This window comes from Chiloscyllium punctatum, chromosome 48 (genome assembly GCF_047496795.1).
Source record: "Chiloscyllium punctatum isolate Juve2018m chromosome 48, sChiPun1.3, whole genome shotgun sequence".
NCBI classification, from domain to species: Eukaryota; Metazoa; Chordata; class Chondrichthyes; order Orectolobiformes; family Hemiscylliidae; genus Chiloscyllium; species Chiloscyllium punctatum.
The window spans coordinates 36,587,018-36,609,500 of record NC_092786.1 but is presented as its reverse complement, the minus strand read 5'-3'; the positions used below and the strand labels follow the sequence as shown (position 1 = coordinate 36,609,500).

General features: G+C 41.4%; 1 protein-coding gene across 5 annotated transcripts in view; it reads right to left on the bottom strand.

Moving 5' to 3' along the window:
* Nucleotides 1-22,483, bottom strand: part of LOC140468888 (protein unc-13 homolog C-like) — a 587,121-nt gene that overhangs the window by 295,841 nt on the left and 268,797 nt on the right. For 4 of the 5 annotated variants that reach the window (XM_072564956.1, XM_072564955.1, XM_072564957.1 and 1 more), the window contains 2 exons: nucleotides 14,375-14,397; nucleotides 13,961-14,025 (listed from right to left, as the gene is read on the bottom strand). In XM_072564956.1, the coding sequence (XP_072421057.1) occupies nucleotides 13,961-14,025; nucleotides 14,375-14,397 (88 nt within the window). The remainder of the gene's footprint in view (nucleotides 1-13,960; nucleotides 14,026-14,374; nucleotides 14,398-22,483) is intronic. The other variant, XM_072564959.1, reaches the window with a different exon arrangement.

The window sequence follows — 22,483 nt, the reverse complement described above, 5'->3', positions numbered from 1 at the left end:
TGCTTCACTCTTGCCTTTTCAGGAAGGAAATCTGCCATCCTTACCTGATCTGGCCTACATGTGACTCCAGGCCGACAGCAATGTGTTTCACTCTTAACTGGGTGGAGGGAGAAATAGGGAGACTTAAGGAGTGTGGAATATAGACATTGGAACAGCTCCTGTCTCCACCAAAATGGCACCCCCACGTTTTGTTCCTCCTGCTTGTACTCCAAAGCTCAGCAAATTTCCAGCCTCCCCCTTGGCTTTCCCAAACCCTTCCCACCTTAAAGGTTTGGGACTGTGTCTGTCTACAGCTGCCCTGATCTACTTCCTGTGTCTCCTTACCAGTCCTAGGCATGACCACAACCAAACTCTGGCCCCATTGGAATTGTTGAAGCTGCTGCCCAATCCAATTGGCTGACAATTGAAGGTCCAATGAGAAGTCGAGGTCTGACCCTCGATCTGTTTAAGCCATGGCCCAACAGCTGAAGAGTGTGGTGCTGGAAAAGCACAGCCAGCCAGGTAGCACCCAAGGAGCAGGAGAGCTGACATTTTGAACACAAGTTCTTCATCAGGATGGCAAGCTCTCCATCCTGACCAAAAGCTTATACTAGAAACATCGACTCATCTGCTCCTCGGATGCTGCCTGACCGGCTGTACCTTTCCAGCACCACATTTTTTTATACCTGTGGCCAACAGTAAAAGTAGGAGTGTTTATGGTCCAGCCAGGATTGTGAGGTAGCTCCAGTGAAACGGCCTCTTTGACTCTGATCTCCAGCATCTACAGTCCTCATGTTCTCCGAGTCCTCACCACAGCAGCAGGCCTTTTAAAAAGCAGTCTGTTCGGACTGAACTTCCCTTGCAGGTGTGAGGAAACAATCTGCACATCTACTTATCCAAGAAAGCCTGCAAAAAAGCTACCCAGTCCCCAAACAGCTTAAATACCAAAGAAATTCAGGGCTGGATTGCCATTGAATTCTTTTGGCATTTAACAAGACCAATTTAATAGAGGAATTGCTCACATCTCAAAGAACATGAGAAAACTGAAGACTTGCCTTTCTTTAGCCCCAGAGATCTTCAGTTTTAAATCAATTCTGCTAGTATTCTGCCCTTTTCCTGAATACTTAACCTCAAACTCAATAAAAAAGAAAAGAAAAAGTCATAATTAATTTCAAGTGGCTACCTTTTATTGTGTGCTCTCCATTTCCTATTTCTGTGACTACTCCATGGCACCTTTAGATAATATTCTCACCTTGCGTCTTATAATGAGCTAATCTCATTATAAAGCAAAACTATTTCCCCTCATTCTAGAGCAACTGTGTTTTCAAACTTAATCCACTCCATTGACCATCAGTGGGAATCCATTCAATGTTTTCCAGGATGCAAAGATCCCTCTGCACAATTTCACCGTTTAAGCTCTGAATTCACCCAAACTTGCCCAAGATATTCTTTCAGAAATGGCCTCACTTTCCACCATTTTAAGAATATTATTCATGTGTCTAACCAAACTAAAATGCACTTGATTACATCAACACTGTATTATTTGTGGCCAACAATCTCTAGAACACAGAAGGATATACAGAGGAACCTCGATTATCTGAATATCAATTATCTGAATTTTGGATTCTCCAAAGAAGATCTCAAGGTTCCAATAAAAACATTACATCAAAGAGGTGTTTCCAACACTGGTTGTGCCTTTTGTTTACAATGATGAAAAATGAACCTGGCTCATTGAAATGCTGCCAAGAACAGTTCTGAACATCGATGGGAGTCCAGGCACTGTCTCCAAATGACTGACCTCCCGCCCTCTCTCTCACCCTACAATTTCCCTGGAGTTCTACACAGAGGTGAACACTAAACCCCCTTTCACTAGATAATCTCTCCACCATTGTCCTGTGCAGGAGGCTTCAGCAATGCTGCAAGTGTGTGTCTGCTCAGGAACAAACCCTGAGACAGAGACAGGGAGCACGGCAGGCAGAGCGAGGAACAAGGAAACTTCAGAAAACTCTGAGCCCTAGAGGAGAGGCATTGAATCAATTAATCGAATAATCAATTATCCAAACAAAATACTGCCCACCCATCTCGTTCAGATAATCAAGGTTCCTCTGTACTGTTGAAGAAAGACACACACTTTTCTTTAAAATCAAACCCACAGGAACAGGTCATGTCCACAGGAAGTGGTAGAGTTAGATACATTTACAACATTTAAAAGATAATCAAACAGACATATTAATAGGAAAGATTTCAAGGGATGTGGATCAAATGCAAGCAAATGGGACAAGTACTGTTTAGCAAACCTGGTTGGCATGGACAAGTTGGGTCTAAGGGTCTGTTTCTGTGCTGTATGTTTCAATGACCATGAGATGTTTTTTATCCATATGCATTTATTGCTGCTGAGTATAATTTTGTGCTTCTACGTGTATCCCACAGTAGGTACCTTGCAACCAACTTGGTCTGAGTACTGATAAATGATTATTTTCCTCACAGTTTTTTCGGACAATAACAGCTTCTTCATCAGACAACACCAGGTTATAGTCCAACAGGTTTAATTGGAAGCACTCAACCTTTTGGACTATAACCTGGTGTTGTGAGATTTTTAATTTTGTACACCCCAGTCCAACACCAGCATCTCCAAATCATAACTACCAGCTTCTTCATCCTATTTTAGGTGCAGAGTTGAAAGCATTCAAAATGCTGGCTGTTCACCTGGTGGTAAATTCAAATAATTCAGGATTGAGTCGCTTACACCCAGAATAATGCACTAATATACTGCAAAGGAATCAGTTTCCCACATGTTATTGGGCACAGCAATGTGATCAATACTAATCAGAGTGTATGATGCCCTGACAAACATTAGCCTGGTGTGCAGATGCATTGTCTGAACCATTTTGACAAATCGTAAGCAAACATGGATTTAAATTAACTTTCGACTGCTAAAACAGATTATGGTTAGAGTGCAATTTAGAAGACTGCCAAAGAGAGAGATATAGCAATTTGGAATTTGCAACTTCATATAGGTCAACTGAATCCATCCTCCATAATTGATGTATTCATTCTCTGGCAGAAAATATTCATCATTGTCCTGAATCTGGTCTAGTTTATGAAAACTGACATTAGTACATGCAAACCATAATTAAAAATCCAATAAATCATTGCAAAAATTAGCAACAGAATATTACCTCTTAAATGTTGATAGGACACTGGGTCCAATTTCAGATCCTCATGCAATTACCTGAGGATTACTCCAAATACTTCCATAAACAGTCAGACTGCACCAGAGTGTCGGATAGGTCATGCAATTCCAATATTCACAATGGAATGTGACATGAATCACAGAATTATAGACCCGTCTGTCAAGAGTTGGCAGAATGGAAAATGCCATAGTCAACTATGATTATTGAGAGTGCACAATCTACTGGAATGTTTATAATGGAATAAATAAACAAATCAGTTTATGGATTGAAAACTGTATAGATACAAAGTGGAAGGAAGGTTTTAATAAACAGAAATCTCCTTGTTAGGTGGAAGAGGCAGTGACTTGTTTTACTAGGTGTTTGTTAGTTGTACCACCCATTAGCAATGTGGACATGGTGCTTTCTGCATCATGATATATGACATATTTAAAAAGATTGATCACCTCAAAGTGAAACAGTGTTAAGTCAGAACTGAAACTTTGAAAACATGTTCAACATGGTTGGTAAATTGGTATGAGTAAGCTGTGTGGCTGGAAGACAGTGTAGTAATGTTGGGAAATGAAGTTATAAATCAAAACAGTTATGTGGGAACATGTGAGGGGTCAGTACTAATCGGCTTGACAGAGACTGTTAGGAAGATAGGGGCATGGAGGTTTGGGTGGGGGTCCTTCAGTGACTCGGATAAGGCTTTGACTCACTGTGCCAAGTGCTGCCTTCCATCCTCATGTGAATTGGAAATCAAAAATGGCCGTGACCACACTTGGAGTGGGAGGACTAAGTATTTTTTCCTGTTTGAGAAGGTGGGCCTACTTCAAGGGGCAACTACTTTAACTGTTTTCACAGTACAGGTGGATGTCACCAGTGTGGCAGTGTCCATACCTCTGAGCCAGGAGGCCAGTGTTTAGGTCCCACCTGCTCCAGAGATGTGCTGTCATTTTCTGACTAGAAAAAACCTCCTGCATGTGAAATGCAGGCAGTGACCAGCTGTGTGAAATATAAATTCTGATCATAGGTCACAGCATATTGATTATAATCATCTCAGTGAAGCAGAGGTAATCCCAGGTGACCTTCAAAGTGTCAGCCACGCACCACAATTCACAAAGACAATCTGGGTCTTCAGAGGCTGCATGGGGTAAGGAGCTGACTCCCTCTCACCTCGAACCATATTCACCAACTTGCTCTTATATGCAACGCTGACATTCCTGGGAGATGTGGAGTGTGTGGTTAACAGTCAAGTACATCACTTACAATCTCCTATTGTATTTCCATGACATGGCTTGTGCTGTATGTATCAGAATAAAGTCACTATACCAAAACTAATTTGGAAGCATTCCGTAGCCCTTCCTTCTCAGAGTCCTTGATCATTCTCCTGTATAGAGGACGAAGCCAAACCATTATGTGTGAGTGACAGGATTGCTGACTGCTCACATGACTAAAGGATCCATTCTGTTTCTGATATTCCCCACACCGCAATCCAGCCACAGCACGGGTTATGTTCACTGTTGCTGCAGTATATCAGAGGTTCAGAGAAATGAACAAGCCACAGCAAGGCCAGGACCAGCAGCAACCTCCAGCAGATACAGGACAGTCTCCAACTGAAGAGGCTACAACTGAATGTCCCTGGAGACCCAGAGTCTATTGTCTTCGATATCATTCCATCTAGGTGAGCGAGGTGGAGTGTCACTGCAAACTGAAGCTGTCATGAGACACTTCGCGGAACTGTGCCAACAGGACCTGACACCTGAAGAGCAGGGCAACCATTCTATCCCAGCGCCTGACAGTGTGACAGCGCACTGAACTTTTATGCAACTGGTTCCTTCCTAGGATCCTCTGACCACCTGTGTGGGATCTCACAATCCTCAACCCACAAATGTGTTGACGTACTTGGTGCCAGATCACACCATTGCATCTCATTTTCTCGTGATGAGGTCAGTGCTGCATCCTGGGCAGGAGGCTTTGCGAACATCCCTCAGGTGCAGGACACTAAAGACTGTACACATATCACTGTACACATGACTGTACACATATCACATTGAGAGCGTAATGCAGCTAAAGTTCATCAACTGGAAAGGATTCTATTCCTTCACTGTACAAATCACCTATCACCATCAGCACCACATCCAAACGGCCTGTGCCAGCTACCCTGAGAACTGCCTGGGTGCCTATATCCTTGAGAACTCTTATGTTTCTGTTTCATTTAATGGACTGAATGCTTTACAAAGATGATTAGTGGGAGGTTGGAGCTACCTTTGCAACCATGGCCGATGACTACATCATACAACCGTTTGTTAAGGCTGACATAGATCAAAAATAGCCCAATATGCACAATTGGAGGGGATATGATGGACTCTGAAGAGCTGGGAGAGCTACCGCAGTCTTCTGAGGAGGAAGATAAGGACATTGAGCAGGAGAAACATTGTGTTCTATTTGACAGAGTGCAGGAGTGTCAGGAGACAAGCCAGACAGGAGCTGAATGCCACCCCGTCCCCCAAGTTGAGGGCAGTTATCACTCACTAATTGTAAACATGTTGGTGCTCAAAAGGCAAACTGTCGTCTTTTCCCAGAAGCAAAAGCACCATTTGTGTTTGCTTTATCTTTGCTGTTGCTGTTGCTGAATAGAAGTGAATGCTTTCAATTGTTTGAAGACTTTCTGGTCAGTCATAGTCCCACATTGAACAATGAGAAGATGTTAGATTAGGTGGGGATTGGGGAAAGAGTAACAATCCTTGAGATAGGGTTCTAAAATGGAGTGACACTAACAATGAGTAATCTGTGCAGCTTGGTTCCTAAATAGCAATATCTTTGCAAAGTTGCACCAGTACTGGCATCAAAGTCTCAGCCAAGCCATTGACATGCCCTCATGCTTTTGGTTCCCCTCCCACTATGTGCACAGTTAAAAGGGAACTCCTGCCTGGCAGTGCTTAACCGAGCACATGTCTGCATGTTATAAATGGCGCCAGTGCTGGGAATCCCAGGACATCCTGCTAATAGCAACGACTCCTGCCCCTGGTGAGCAGTGCCTTACAGACATGGTGCATTGCTCATGTGTAGAGTTGTGGAGAACAGTGTGACAAAAAAAAACTAGCTTGGGCTCACCTGCCAAAAGATGGAGCTGCTTTCTGGTAAAATTCAACCCACCGATTCTCTGTCACTCAGCACATCTATCGAGCTTAGCTTTCAAATTATTCTTTATTCCTGAATTCACACCCTCTGGGGAACAGCATGTCACTGACTATTGAGTCTCACAGAAAACATGTTGCTCCTCTGAAATAACTACACAAAGGCATCAAGTCACCCTTTATTTACACATGCACCCTATATGGACTCTGACTAGCGAGCTAGCTCAGAGACCATCCCTAGAATGAGGGGACTGTCTGAGACTCCTGTTTATATCTGTCAGCCAAGGTTCCCTGATTGATCCAGATTAACAACCCCAATCAGGAATCTCACTCAATGAGATCCACCTGGCCCTCGTTCCAATCACTAAATCCTCATTTCCAGTTTAAGTAGGAGATCCCACATACATGGTTCTTCTGTAATATGACGGTTGCAACCCGGCATTATAGAAAAGTCATGCTTTAGAAACAGCACTTAACATGTTGTAATCATGTTACAGCCAACATGTGTTTCAAACCTTCGCACTTTAGACACTGTCCCAATTCATCAATCGCATTACGGTGAATTTGCATTAACAAAACACATGTTATAGCAGAATGACCTGTATTTATTTTTCCAACTCTCCATTAGTTCTAATTGCTCCCAAAAGGGAAACATTCTCTGAGCAGCAAATATTACAAAAGGAAATTCTTACTCTTCAAATTCCAACGGATTTACCAATCTGATCAACCTTTCCTCACAGGATAACCCCTTCATCATGGATAGCAGTCAAGTGACCATTTTCTCAACTGCTTTTGATGCAATTGTAGATATTTTCTAATCAGCCTGTTCATCTGCACATCTCTGGAGTTGGTAGGACTTGAACCCAGGATTCCTGGCTCAAAGCTAAAAGCCAGGATTCCTGGCTCAAAGACTAACACTTCACCATTAGAGTCAGCCTTTCAGAAATAAGGAGTTCCAAACCAGAACATGATACTCCAAATATGACCGCACTAACATCCTGCACAACCACAGAAAAACTTCCCTCTTTTTATACTCCATGCAATAAGCAACATTCCATTTGCCTTCCTAATCATTTGCTGTACCAAAGTACTAATGCTTTGTTGTTTTTATAGCAGGACACTCACAGCCCCTATAACTGCTGTTGCACAATCCATTTCTATTTAAATAACATGCAGCTTTTCAATTTTTTCTGCTAAAGTTGACAAATTCATATTTTCTCACATCTGCCAAATGTTGACCCACACCAACTATCTATATACCTCAGCAGACTCCCTGTGTCCTACATACAGCTTACTAAGCTACCTTTGTAACATCAGCAATGTTAAGTATCATACATTTGGTCACTGACATTGATTGTAAATGATTAAGGTCCCAGCACAGATCCCGGTGGGGAATCTATTCATTACAGTTTGCAAACCTGAAAATGACCCATTTATCCCTACTCTCTGCTTCCTATTAACCTACCAATTCTCTCTTTCTCACTAATATGTTTCCACTTAGACCACAATTTTGTACATCATACTCTATGTTTTGTGTATTGTGTGCACATGGTGTACTGCATTGTAAATGTTATATGTGTCACCTTGTCAAATGCTATCTGAAAATCCAAGTATGCCACATTTACAGGTTGCTACTTCCACAGAGAACTCTAATAAATTAGCCAAGTGTGGTTTCACCTGCACAAAACCATGGCGAGTCTTTCTGATCCCATTCGGATTTTTTAAGTACCCTGCTATAACCTCCTCACAATGGTACTTTCTCCATGACAGGTGTTAGGCTAACTGGATTGTAGTCTCCTGCTTCTGGTTAAAGTGAGTACTGCAGATGCTGGAGATCAGAGTCAAGATTAGAGTGGTGCTGGAAAAGCACAGCAGGTCAGGCAGCATCCGAGGAGCAGGAAAATTGACATTTTGGGCAAAAGCTCTCCATCAGGATGATGAACGGTTTTTGCCTGAAATGTCGGTTTTCGTGCTCCTCGGATGCTGCCTGACCTGCTGTGCTTTTCCAGCACTATTTTAATCTTGTCTCCTACTTTGTGTCTGCCCCCATTCCCTCCCTTTCTCGAACAGAGGCTTAATTTGCTACGTTCCAAGCCAAGTTCCAAAGTGATGTTGGTTTGCTTGCGTTAATGATTCTACCTGGGCCAACAGCAATCCAACTCCCTCATCATTTAAGCTGCTGTTCTTGAAACTAGCACTGTTTAAGTGAAAGAATTCAAAAATTAATGGAGGTTGATGTAGGGAACAAAAATCAAACAAGAGCTCTTCTTAACTACTTAGGTTGCTTTTTTGAAACTTGGTTCCTGGTGAAGAAGTCTTTTTCAAAATGCAATTGTTCTGTAATGAATTAATTCAACTAGTTTTCCCCATCGAATATTGCCCCTGCTGGGCCCGGTTTGCATAATGAGGGCACATAAAATTTGACTGGTAGCCGGCTCACCACCAATCTGAACTTCATCACTGGTAGGTGGCACAATGTCAAAATCAACAGCCTGCGAGCCATTTTTAAAAACTAGAGGGACCAAATGTGGCTCAGTGGTCAGCGCTGTTGTCTCACGGCGTCAGGGACCTCGGTTGGATACCCCACTTCGGACAACTGTCCATGTAGAGTTTGCACATTCTCCCTGTGTCTGCGTGGTTTCCTCCAGGTATCTCCAGTTTCCTCTCAGAGCCCAAAGACATGCAGGTTAATTGGACTGGCGATGCTAATTGCCCCACAGTGTCCAGTGATGTGTCGGCTAGGTGGGTCAGCCATGGGAAATGGTTACAGTTGGATCTAGGCGGGATGCTCTTCGGAGGGTCAGGGTGGACACGATGGGCCGAATGGTTTGCCCCACACTGCAGGGATTCTATGATTCTATGATCATTTTCAGATGACTGAATGAGCCTAATTTCACCCTCCACTTGTTCTGGGCTGTATATCCGTTATGATAATAGCTGCCCTCCAGAGAGGAGAATGTTGGACAGGGTTGAAATAACACATTGAATTGTCTGGAAAATCCATCAAAACAAAACAAAAGGTTGATGTTTGTGCAGCCATATGTGAACTGGAGAAGGTTCACTAGATTCAACTTTGGACGTGCTGTGTGTCAAACACTAGATGAAATACCAAGTTAGTTGGAGAGATACTGAAATTCTGAATGAAATCTGTTCTGGTAAAGTCACAGTTTATTTTTCTAGTATAGAACACAACAAAAAGCATTGCTTGGCAGAATTAATTTAAGGCTTTCAAGTAAGATATATATTAGACAAATTACTGAGGTTACTACTACTGGACTGGACAGCTGGATGAGGCAAGGCTTCAGCGAGAGCCAGGCCTGGGGTCATTTTTTCGCATTTTGACAGAAGTATGCATCTACACAGCAGCACACAAGGAGGTCAGCTCAATGTTCTACATGTTTAAAATAATTGTTAGAGCAACATCAAAATTTGTGAGGTCATATCTTGGGAAGATGGCCAGTACCACAATTTGGGGAGAAAGTGAGGACGGCAGATGCTGGAGATCAGAGCTGAAAATGTGTTGCTGGAAAAGCGCAGCAGGTCAGTCAGCATCCAAGGAACAGGAGAATCGACGTTTCGGGCATCAGCCCTTCTTCAGGAAAGTCCTGAAGGGCTGATGCCCGAAACGTCGATTCTCCTGTTCCTTGGATGCTGCCTGACCTGCTGCGCTTTTCCAGCAACACATTTTCAGCAGTGCCACAATTAACCATCTTAGAATATTGGGACTGATTTTCCCCCACACAGACAGTGGAATTAGGGAGTAAACTGCTGGCTATGTGGCTAGCACTGTTGCCTCTCAGTGCCAGGGACCTGGGTTCAATTCCACCCTCGGGCAGTCAGTATGGAGTTCTCCTAGTGTCTGTGTGGGTTTCCTCTGGGTGCTCCTGTTTCCTTCCACACTCCAAAGATATGCAGGTTAGGTGGACTGGCCATGCTAAATTACCCATAGTGTCCAGGTAGGTCCAGGCTAAGTAGATTTGCCATGGGAAAAAGGGGTTACAGGGGACAGGGAGGTGGGGTGGATTGCTAGATGACTTGATGGGCTGAACGGCCTCTTTCTTAACTGTAGAGATTCTATGAACACATTTCAGTCATGATACCAAAGGGAGCACTGGGATTGGTAATTCTGGGAGCGTTAGGTTTGACCCTTGAGAACAGAGTGATCAATTGTGAATAGAAGCCTGATGCCTGAGAGATCAGATAGAAGAGCTGATACTTCAGGTCAGCAAGCACAGCAGTGGGGCTTTTATCTGGGAGGAGACAAAATTAATCAAAGACAAAAATGAGAATAAGAACTTCAAATTTAAGACTCGTAACTAGAATCCAGTGTAGGTTAGGAACAATCAGGAATAAAAAATAAGCAAGAATGTTAAAGACTGGGAGAGAAGCAGCAGAGATAAGTCTCAGTCTATGGAAACAGGGCGTAGATGGCTGGCTCTCTCAGTCTCTCTCTCTCCCCACTTCTGTCAGGCTGACCACCTCATACATGACCACTTCACTTATACTTCAGCTCATTGTTTAATGCTTGCCTCATTTCTGTTGTTTCTGATCTGATCAATCCACTTTCCTCACCACAACGTCCATAAGAAATAGTTAGGAAAGGTTTCGAAGGATACGGGCCAAGTGCAGGGAAATGGGTTGTGTGGGTGGACATTTGATCGGTGTGGACCAATTTGCACCGAAGGGCCAATCTCCGTGCTGTAGAACTCTGTGATTCATCATCTTCCCTCCACCAGGGTTCACCTCGACCTTCATCAAGGTTTCTTGAAACAACTTCTGGAATGATTTCTGCATTCACCTTAATTCTCGCACCTTCACTTCTGATACCTCATCCACAATAAGCTGTGGTAGAAAGGTAGAATGCTTTTTACACGGAATGTCAGGAAGTAGATTTTGCATCGTCTTCCTGAACAGCAATGGACTGGGCATTGAGTGCCCCTGCCACATGTGTTTTGGGTGCGGGGTGTGGGAGACACGTCCCATAGCAAGAGTAACTAATCCATCATCATGACACCCAACCCCATAGCATGGAAGATACAAAGGCACTAAAATCAACAGTCCAGTCCACCAAATGTAAATAAATGACCACAAGAAATAGGCAGGATGTTATTTTACAAAACTGCTTAAAATAGCAGGAGGGTGCAGGCAGGGGGGAACGATACTTGGAGAATGCCCCTGAGAAGTTAGCAGCCTCCTCTCTTCCTTTCTGACTGCCTACAGGCCTAAACACTGTCATCCTGCCCCACCCCTTGCCTACCTCCCAAAGGCACTGAAACCCCGCAACCTTCACCACCACCACAAAAAAAAGCCTTTGACATAGATCCTATTTATCCCGGAGAAGCTCTTTGTGGGTCTGCCTGGTCTCCGGGCAGCATCCAGTATGGAGCTTTGTCGCTGCCAGGACTGCAGGAGCTCCAGAAGTTGGGATATCCTCCCAGTGAGGGGCAGAAGGTCCACTCAGAGTTTGTTTAGCCCACCCACAGAGTGTCATGGCTGCAGGGTGTCCTTCTAGCCAGCCAGACTGGGGCAGGGGCGGTGGGGGTGGTTGTGGGTTGGGAGTGGGGGGACATTCATCTGACCCTCTGCCATTCCCAACCCAATCCATCATCTTTCGCCCCCTGATTTTGATGGACAGCAGCCTCAAGCAACATGAACCAGGGAGGTGTGGTATTACTGCTGGGCTGTTAATTCAACGACCCAGGTAATGTTCTGGGGACACAGGTTCAAATCCCACCATGGCAGATGGTGAAATTTGAATTCAAGTTTTAAAAAAAATCTGGCATTAAGAGTCTAATGATGTCAATTGTTGGAAAAGCCCATCTGGTCTTTTGAGTGGGAAGTTGCTGTCTTTATCTGGTCTAACAATGTGGTACACTTAACTGCCCTCTGGGCGATTAGGGATGCACAATGAATGTTGGCCTAGTCAATGACACCCACATCCCCTGAATTAATTTTAAAAAACCATTATTACAGCCTTGGGCTCTACAAAAATCTATTTTCAGAATTCCAAGAAAGAGACGGACTAAAGTTGCTCGAGCTTCAGTCCAGTGAAAATTATAACAGCTTCCTAGGTGTATGAAGTAACCTGTTAACATATCCAATTGTACCTCAGAAAATTATTTATAAAGTCCATATGCAATGGGGCCAGTAACATATGATTAAAAATTGTTTGCTATGATGTCAGTTCCGTGAGATTAAGACTTGATGGAATTTGAATGAAGCCAGCTCCATCACAATCCTGTAGAAAATTTGATAGTTAGTAAATATGACTGGTTCACTCTATTATGAGTCCAGTCCTAGACCATTTAGCTTCCTAAAGCTGTCAATGATATTTATAGAGAATAATGATTCCGATATGCCACATATACATAAATACTACATAACAGACTAATGCACTTGACAAAACAATCTAAAATATGGTCACTCTCTGAGCTGCAGTCTGCAGCTTATAAGTATACTTCAATTTTCAAAGTTCCTGATAAATGACTGAATAACCTGTGTTCTCATTGCAATATTTGTTTGAAGAATGCAAAAAGCTTTAAAATGTCCTCTGCTTCTTGGCTTGAGCTTGAAGCTCATAAACACATTTCAACTAAAATTCCCTCATCAAACAACAAACTCAGATTGACCTGAGTAAAATTTATTCCTAGCTATTAGACTGTTACCTTAAAGGAATATACAAATCCACAGTAACATCTGCATTGTGTGAAGCATTGTATAACATTCCTGTCCTTTACTACTGTCATGAAACTGGATAACTATAAATATATACTAAACTATATATGATATACCATTATAGATTAGATATAACAATCGAAACTGGTGACAAATAAAATGATAACCCTGTTTGTACCATGTCATATGGATAAAGCAGAGTAAATAGTAGAAATATGACCCCCTGTCTGGCCCAGATGAAAGTGTCCCACTTGCCACTTCCTGGGATTCCAGCGTCTCGTGAGGACCGCACAGCAATACCAGCAATGGCCAGCACTCCTGGTGGCGCTACTGGTTTGGCCAGCTTCTGACCAGCCAGCAGCTCTTCAAGGTGAAGGTGGAACACCTTCCCCACACCAGGATTTTCCAGGAGAAACTCCCCTCCTCAGCAACTAGGAAGCCAGACATTGGGAGATAGGCACTGTGCTTGGATTAAATTCCATCAGGTGTCCTGAAAAATGGTTGTGAATGAGCTGCTGCAGGATGCCCTGCAACTCATGGACTGACCCCTGCAGTCACCATTAAATCCTGAACACTGGCTCTCTCTTTAAAGATGCAGCCTGCCTGAGCTGTGGGGTGGTTTGTTTTCTCTTGTCATATATGTACGAGTGTAGCACACTCCGATCAAGAAAATATTTCAAAGTATTTTCAGGTCACTTTCAGGAATGTGCAAATCATGAACTCGAACTTGAACAAATAAAATATTAAATCCTGAAAAACGATGCTGCATCTTGATTCTTTCAATGCACTTTCAAAATTGTTCAAGCAGTAGATTTGCTAACATAGCCTTAGTTGTTGGCAATAATGTGTTGATAAAGGTGAGCACAAAAAACAAAATGTAAAAGGCAAAAAGTCAAGAGTGATTTTGTTTAGTTGTTCCATTGTCATTCCACAAAAAGTCATTGCTGATGTGTGTTTAATTTTAAGAATACATGGGATATAAATTCAGCTCACCCTCCGGGGGTCTTGAAGCTTGAAAGGTTCGATGCATCGAATACATTACCACTTGACAGCTGAGCCTTTAATAAAGAACAAATAAAAAACTGTAAGCATTATGAAGTCCTAAATAATGTGCGTACAGTTTCAATGAAAAATTCAACTTTTTTTTCTTTTGCACTTGCAACATGAAATACATTATGAAAAAGTATGTTTGTGGAAGTTTATTCTTAGTAATAAATGTCCTGTTTACAAATGCATCATATTTTCAACATATGACAAATAAGATAAATTATATCATGTATTTGTAAAGGTGGGTTCCATGCGATACAAACGGGATGTGAAATGAATATATTTACACTGATAACCACGTAAAAATGTAACAAAATTCAAATGAAATGATATGAAAGGTGAAACACAGCAATTTAGAACCTGTTGATCCACAGAACTGTTATCTGAAAAAGAACCAGGGAGAGGAGGACATAATATGTTAGATATTCAATATGCTAAAATTACATCATTTGCTTGTCCACTCATACAAAATGCTCCACTTATTGCAGTTATGAAACCATACTTAACTTGAAACCAAATTAATGCAAACTTAAAACCAGAGGAAAACAGCTCCAAAACTTATAAAGTTGGTGAAAAATCAATTTCTAACTCTACTAATTCCTATGCAGTAAATAGTTGCTACTGGCATGTTGTTTTTATTTAAAACACAAAACCCTTATTTAAATATTCCAATCATTGCTCCAATTGTGAAAGAAGTAAGAGCCAATGATTACAATTTTTACCTTTCAAGTTGAAAACACACTCTATAACATGCCATTTAACCCAAGTACAGTTCCAATTTAAGTGTTTCTGCAGCTCATTACTTTTTATCATTATATTAAAAGCAGTTTCCAGACTAAGTACATTCTTGCGATGTTTGCCACCTTGACACACAACCTTGATTTGAACTTAATCACTGACTGAAATTTTTATTTGGAACTGTAAACAGCTCCTGAAAATGTTCACCAATTGAAACAGTTTCAATATTATGTTTTCCCATTGAGCCAGTTGAACCCATAATGGAGATAGCTTAAAAATTCAGCTCCAGTAATGTGTGCATAAACAACATCAGTAGCTGCAGCCACATCAAAGTGCGACTGTCTGCGAGAGGTTAGATGGTGTGAAGAGAAGGGAGATTGTGGGCTTTCTCATTTTATGATTTATGTTCTTATAAAATTAAGCTTTTTGCATCAATAATGTCTATTGAAATAGTTATTGTACTTTGTCAGAAGTTGATATATGAAACTAACCATTTGTTCAACTCAATTAATAGTGTTTCAAGAAAACAGGACATTAATAAGCAATACCTGTGGTGAAAAATGACTAACTATCACAGATTATACAATTGTGTTATAACTGGGGAAGAGGAGCTCGAAGCAGAAGCTCTCAAAAGGCTTTCCCCAGTATTGTACTGCTGCCAATAACATTCAACTGGCCAGATGTCAACACTGAATCATACATAACACATATTGCGCCCAAACTCCATCCCTTTCACAACGGGAATTGCCTCTCAGCATCATTGTGTTGGGACAATCAACACAAGGAGTGTATGAGTTAAAGGAAAAAAGCTCACTGCTACCAAAGGAGCTTATTGGTAGAGTTGGTAGGAGTTTATTGGTAGGAGTTTATTGGTTGAGGAATTGAGTTCCGCAGTCCTGAGGTCATGTTGCAGTTGTATAAGACTCTGGTGCGGCCACATCTGGAGTACTGTGTGCAGTTTTGGTCGCCATACTATAGGAAGGATGTGGAGGCACTGGAACGGGTTCAGAGGAGGTTTACCAGGATGTTGCCTGGTATGGTAGGAAGATCGTATGAGGAAAGGCTGAGGCACTTGGGGCTGTTTTCATTGGAGAAAAGAAGGTTTAGGGGTGACTTGATAGAAGTGTACAAGATGATTAGGGGTTTAGATAGGGTTGACCATGAAAACCTTTTTCCACGTATGGAGTCAGCTATTACAAGGGGGCATAGCTTTAAATTAAGGGGTGGTAGGTATAGGACAGATGTTAGGGGTAGATTCTTTACTTAGCGAGTCGTGAGTTCATGGAATGCCCTGCCAGTAGCAGTGGTGGACTCTCCCTCTTTATGGGCATTTAAACGGGCATTGGATAGGCATATGGAGTAAATGGGCTATTGTAGGTTAGGTGGACTTGGATCGGCGCAACATTGAGGGCCAAAGGGCCTGTACTGTGCTGTATTCTTCTACGTTCTATGTTCTATGTAAAGGAATGCAAATAGCAATGGGCACAATGAATGCAGTGTTTTGTTGCCCACATCCCATGCAATACCATAAAACTACTCTTTTACATAACACAGTAGGATGCCACACAGTAGGATGCCACACTGAGTCCACGCTGGCTTATTTTAGAGAAATTTGATCGAGCCCTGTAGTCTGACATATTTACTTTGTGCCTGTGTCCACCCAATTTCTTTTCAAAATAATTGATTGCCTCTACTTCCACCGTGGGCACTGGGTTCAAGCACATTACCATTTGCTGTATAAATGAGTTCTTACTCACATTCTTCCTGCATATTTTTGGCAAAACATATATCTATGTTCTCTGGTCCTTAAACCATACAATCATAGAGTCGTAGAGATGGAAAAAGACTCTTGGTCCAACTCGTCCATACTGACCAGATGTCATAAGTAAATCTAGTCCCATTTGACAGCATTTGGCCCATATCCCTCTAAACCGTTCCTACTCATATACCCATCCAGATGCCTTTTAAATGTTGCAATTGTACCAAAAGTTCACCACTTCCTCATTCCATACACGCACCACCCTCTGTAAGAAAACGTTGCCACTTAGGTTCCTTTTACATCTTTCCCCTCTCACCCTAAACCTATACCCTCTAGTCTGGACTCCCCCATCCCAGGGAAAAGACCTTTCTATTTACCCTATCCATGCCCCCCATGATTTTATAAGGTCACTCTTCAGTCTCTGATGCTCCAGGGAAAATAGCCCCAGCCCATTCAGCCTCTCCCTGTAGCACAAATCTTCCAACCCTGACAACATCCTTGTCAATATTTTCTGAACCCTTTCAAGTTTCAGAGCATCTTTCCTCTAGGAGAAAGATCAGAATTGCACGCAGTATTCCAAAACTGGTCTAACCAATGTCCTGTACAGCCGCAACATGACCTCCCACTCTTATACTCAGTACACTAACCAATAAAGGAAAGCATATCAAACGCCCTCTTCACTATCCTATCTACATGCGACTCCACTTTCAAGGAGCTATGAACCTGCACTTCAAGGTCTCTTTATTCAGCAACACTCCCGAGGACCGTACCAATAAATGTATACATCCTGCCGTGATTTGCCTTTCCAAAATGCATGACCTCACATTTATCTAAATTAAGCTCCACCTGCCAGTCTTTGGCCCATTGGTCCATCTGATCAAGATCCCGTGTACTCTGAGGTAGCCTCTTTCGCTGTCTATTACATGTCCAATTTTGGTGTAATCTACAAACTTTCTAATCACACCTCTTATGTTCACAACTGGTAAGTGGGATAATTTTTCCCTGATCTATTCTATCCAAACCAATCATAATTGTACATCTTCCTTAAATCTCCTTTTCTCCAAGGATGATAACACCAGCATCTCCAATCTAACCTTGTTCAAATGCTCCATCCTTAAATCTATTCTAGTTCACTTTCTCTGCACTTTTTAAAGATCCATCCCATTGTTCCTAAGGTGTGCTAACCTGACTGGAATGTCATACTCTGACTGTTTTCAACATAGTTTCAGCATAACTTCACTGTGTTTGTTCTCAATGCCTCTAAGATCAGATCTGATTGGCTAAACACACTCTGAAATGCCCTATCACCTTCAAAGATCAATGCACGCACTCTCCCAGGTCCCTCTGTTTTCTGCACATTTGTTGTTTCTAAAGTCTCAGTTACTGCTGATGCCAAACTAACTGGCCTGTCATGATTTGGAGGTGACACTGTTGGAGTGGAGTGGAGTGGACAAAGATAAAAATCACACACCATCAGGTTATAGTCCAACAGGTTTATTTGGAAGCACTAGCTTTCGGAGCGCTGCTCCTTCATCAGGTGGTTGCCAAGATGAAGGAGCAGCGCTCTGAAAGCTAGTGCTTCCAAATAAACCTGATGGACTATAACCTGGTGTTGTGTGATTTTTAACTGGCCTGTGATTGCTAGAATTGTCCTCACTGCATCTTTTGTACAAGGATAGCATATTTGCCAATCTCCAATCCTCTGGCAACTTTCCTGTATCAAGTGAAGATTAAAAGGTTATGGTGAGCTCTTTCACTACATCCACTCTCACTTCACTTTAAAATTTAAAGTTAAAACAGTTTAGCATCTGCATAAAGACAAAACCAGTCTACAATGAATGAAAATGCATAGCCACTGTTCAATTAAACAGAGCCTATTTTGTGATTTATTTCACTGTGACAGGAGGAATTAGTAGAGCACGCACGTATTTCATGAACATCAATTTTGACTATTTTAGAAAATGGATGGACTACAGCAAGGATTTTACGGGAAGAACTACCTGTCCTAATTTCAAGAATACGTCCCAAAGTCCTAGACTTTGCAGAAAGAGCTTTTTTACTCTCTATTTGTGGACATTGAAAAAGACTTCAACCCCATCTGATCCTATCAATGTCCTGAAAACATAGATTGAGCTATTTTCCAACCTCCTAAATGCCAGTATATTCCAACCCAACTTTGTGTAATCTCACTTTATAATTCAGCTCTGGGAGTTCAGGGGTTATTCTGGTAAATGAATAAGATCAATCCATCATTCCTAAGGTCAATCCATCATTCCTAAAGTCAATCCATCATTCCTAAGTTGCGATGCAAACAAAAACTGCTCACAGTAAATCCAGGTGTGGTGTAACCAGGGCTTTGTATAATTGTAGCACGACTTTCACCACCTTGTATTCTAGTTGCCCAGAAGTAAAGGTCAAACTACTTTCGATACCTATGTGTGACATTTTGATGCTGTAAGTAATCAGATTGTCTGGTGTGTTTGGACAGTATTCATTTTAGATTTTAGCCATTTAGAAATTAAAACACATTTCTTCCGCAACCAAACTAATTACAGCACAAGACAGTCTAAAGCTACAGGTGATACAGCAGCTTCAAAATTGGTTGCATACCCACTAACTGCAGAATTCATTCTCTTCAAAACTGTTGCTATATTGGCCAAGGTTCAATTTTGTCAGAGAGAAAAAAAAAGAGGCAAAATGTTATGCCTTTATTCTCTGCTTACTTGATAGTCTGAGATAAATAGCAGACCACAACTGGAATTGTTTATTGAATCTTTGTTGTATTTTTTTCACTATTTCTTTTTCACACAGAACAGTCTCAACAGTCTCAAAGAACATGAAACAGAAATATTTTGTAGTTGCGTTCGTGCTACAGCTGTGTTGTGAAATTAATTTTCACATTGAGCATTGGAATAAGTGCAAATTTGTTTCCCTCTACTGTAAGATATAAGATCTGAAAGAGTCTGTTCAAAGCCATATGTTACAAGAGAAAGATGAGAGGCTTAGACATTCTGAAATTGGTCACTTAAACAGAGGGTTTTAATGAGAAATCGGGAAGATTTAGCTTTGCAGTTGGGCTGACCCCTTTGTTTAAGTATTCCAGAAGGGAACAAAAAGAAGTAGGATTCCTTTCATGAGAGGGACGTCACTTTTACAATTATTGTCACAAATAAACTTATTTTGAAACTTACATCTCACGATGATTCACTTGCTTTCCATTGATTTTATTCAAGCGTGTTATTTTAGCAAGGAAAATGGAAAGACTTTTTGCATATACAGCACTAATTAATTAAAGAGCAGATATTAAAATGCAACGATATCAATACTAAGAGGAAAAAAAAGCGGATGATGTTGTTGCACAAAGTCAAATTGAAAATAGGAAGCTCCTATGAGCAACTAAAGAGGAAAAGTACAAAACCACAGGGATGGAGATAGGAACAGTGGAAGTCCTGAGGTAAACCACTGAAGAAAGTTACTTCTGTGGAACCCATTGAGATGCTTTACTACATTATATCAATGCAAGTTGCCGTTATTGATAGGGCCCAGTTCTGCCACTTTGGAGCTGGTGCACAGACATCAGACTGGCCAATTTCCTGACAGGCTTCAGGACTGACAACTCTAGCTTTAACACCTCACCTGAGGTTCCATCAGCAACTTCCCTCCCCAATCCCCAGCAACTGTTTACAGTGTAAGAGGCGATCTAGAAAAGACCCAAAGTAGCCAGTTTTCTTACAGCTCTGCCAGTCATCCTTGAATCTGTGGCAGACAAATGATAGAATCTCCATGAAATTTAGTGTCATAGGGTCTAAAACATAAAAATTTGTGCAGAAGAAAAAAAGACAGTAATAGACAGAGTTAAATTTTGATTCAGCAATGAGACAAAATGCTGCAATTTAATTCCCATATCCAACAAATTTGAGGATACATTATCATAATCCCAAGAAAATTGAATTGTAGAAATAAGAAATGTTTTGATTAAGGCTATGTATCATCAATGCCAGGTACAAATCAAACATCACCTTTGTGAAACCCAGCTCCTTGCATTAGCATCAATCTTACTTCCTGTAACAGAGAGGTTTCAGGGTTTTGCAGTGTGGAAGCTTCCATTGTTAATGCACTGTGACATGTATGATCTATTGTCTAACCTGAAGCATCCCTAAGCTAAACAAAAAAAAATCCATTCACGGTTAAACATGATAACTGATGGGCCGCTGTAATGAATTATTTCCATTTGACTTGACACTACAATTTCTGGTTCTTTGATGGTAAATTGAGTATCAATCCACAATGGCACTCAGGTCTACTAAGCTACTGTTAAATACTGTGACAACTTGTGTGCAGAAACCAAACAGAAATTAAATAGATCAAATAGAATATCTAGTTTTTCTTTTGAATTTCACTTGTAATCTTGAGAATGTATAGAATTATATATGGAGGGCCTCAAATTCTAAATGTGAACTTGACAAACCCCATTGTATCATGCAATCAAAATGTATATTTACTATAATTTACAGCATTTTGCAAAGGTACCTGATGCTTTATGTTGAATAATGTCACCATCCAAACATTCTGACATTAATCTTGAGTGCTACAGTCCAGATTAGAATTCTCAAAGTCTGCAATGAACTTGCACTACATTCCAATTCAGCCACGTCACATAACCTGCAAATCATATATGCACGGGGCCTGCCAAAATTTCCTCCAACTTGCAGCCAAATTCCATCAAAAACCAATTAATCTTGAATAATTGATGTGTTCCATCTCTTGAATAGATTAAAACTTGCAGTAGGAATCTGTTATTTCAGGACCACTTGATGCATTACTGCTCCGCAAATGATTTATGCCCATTATTTTGTAATAGCAGTCCGAGGGAGATCAGTCTAGGATATTCATCATTCTTCCATTTTTGTGATTCAACTGTGCACAATAAGAAATAAATAAAGAAGAGTAGAGTCCTAATATGGCACACCAATTGGGTTGCAATCAACAAGGTTGTTACCTTTTGCAAGTCCCACTTTCATCACTCTCAAAACTGAACACTTGGCTGCACATCACCATAATGAATGCAAGACATAAATAACTGGAATAAATGAATAACAGCCAAGCATTGGGAGGGGAGTTTTAACTATCTGCCAGTTCGGCAGGATGGTAGGAGAGGGACATGGAAAAGAAAAGGTTAATCATTTAATATTGGGAGACCCAAACTAAAACCATTATGACTGCTTAACTGGGAATGGGTTGGGGCTGGATGAGTGACCAGCACCATCTTAATGAGATGGCTTGCCTTAGATTTTGGCAGCCATTTAGATATAATGCAATGCTGCTCTTCTGATCTTTTCTCTCAATGATCGGCCTCTGTCTAAAAGAGACCCATCCTTGCACTGACCTGCTGGAAAAGCATAGCCAGTCAGGCAGCATCCGAGCAGCAAGAGAATCAACATTTCAAGCACAAGCCCTTCATCAGGAAGGGCTTATACTCTGTTCTCCAACATCCGCAGTCCTCATTTTTTCTTAATAGATTCTTGATTAGCGAGTTTTAAGAAGATTTGTAGCTCAGGTTGAGGTTTTGGATGTAGGTTTGCTCACTGAGCTACAAAGTTCATTTCGAGACGTTTTGTTACCCTACTAGGTAATATCTTCACTGGGCCTCAGGTGAAGCAATGCTGAAAATTCCTGCTTTCTATTTATATGTTTGGGTTTTTTTGGGTTAGTCATGTCATTTCCTGTGGTCATTTTCTCAGGAAGTGGTAGATGGGGTCTAACTCGATGTGTTTGTTGATAGAGTTCCAGTTGGAATGCCATGCTTATAGGAATTCTCGTGCATGTCGTTGTTTGGCTTGTCCTAGGATGGATGTGTTGTCCCAGTCGAAGTGGTGTCCTTCCTCATCTGTATGTGAGATACTAGTGAGAGAGGGTCACGTCTTTTTTTCGCCTGAGGCCCACTCAAGATGTTACCTAGTAGGGTAACGAAA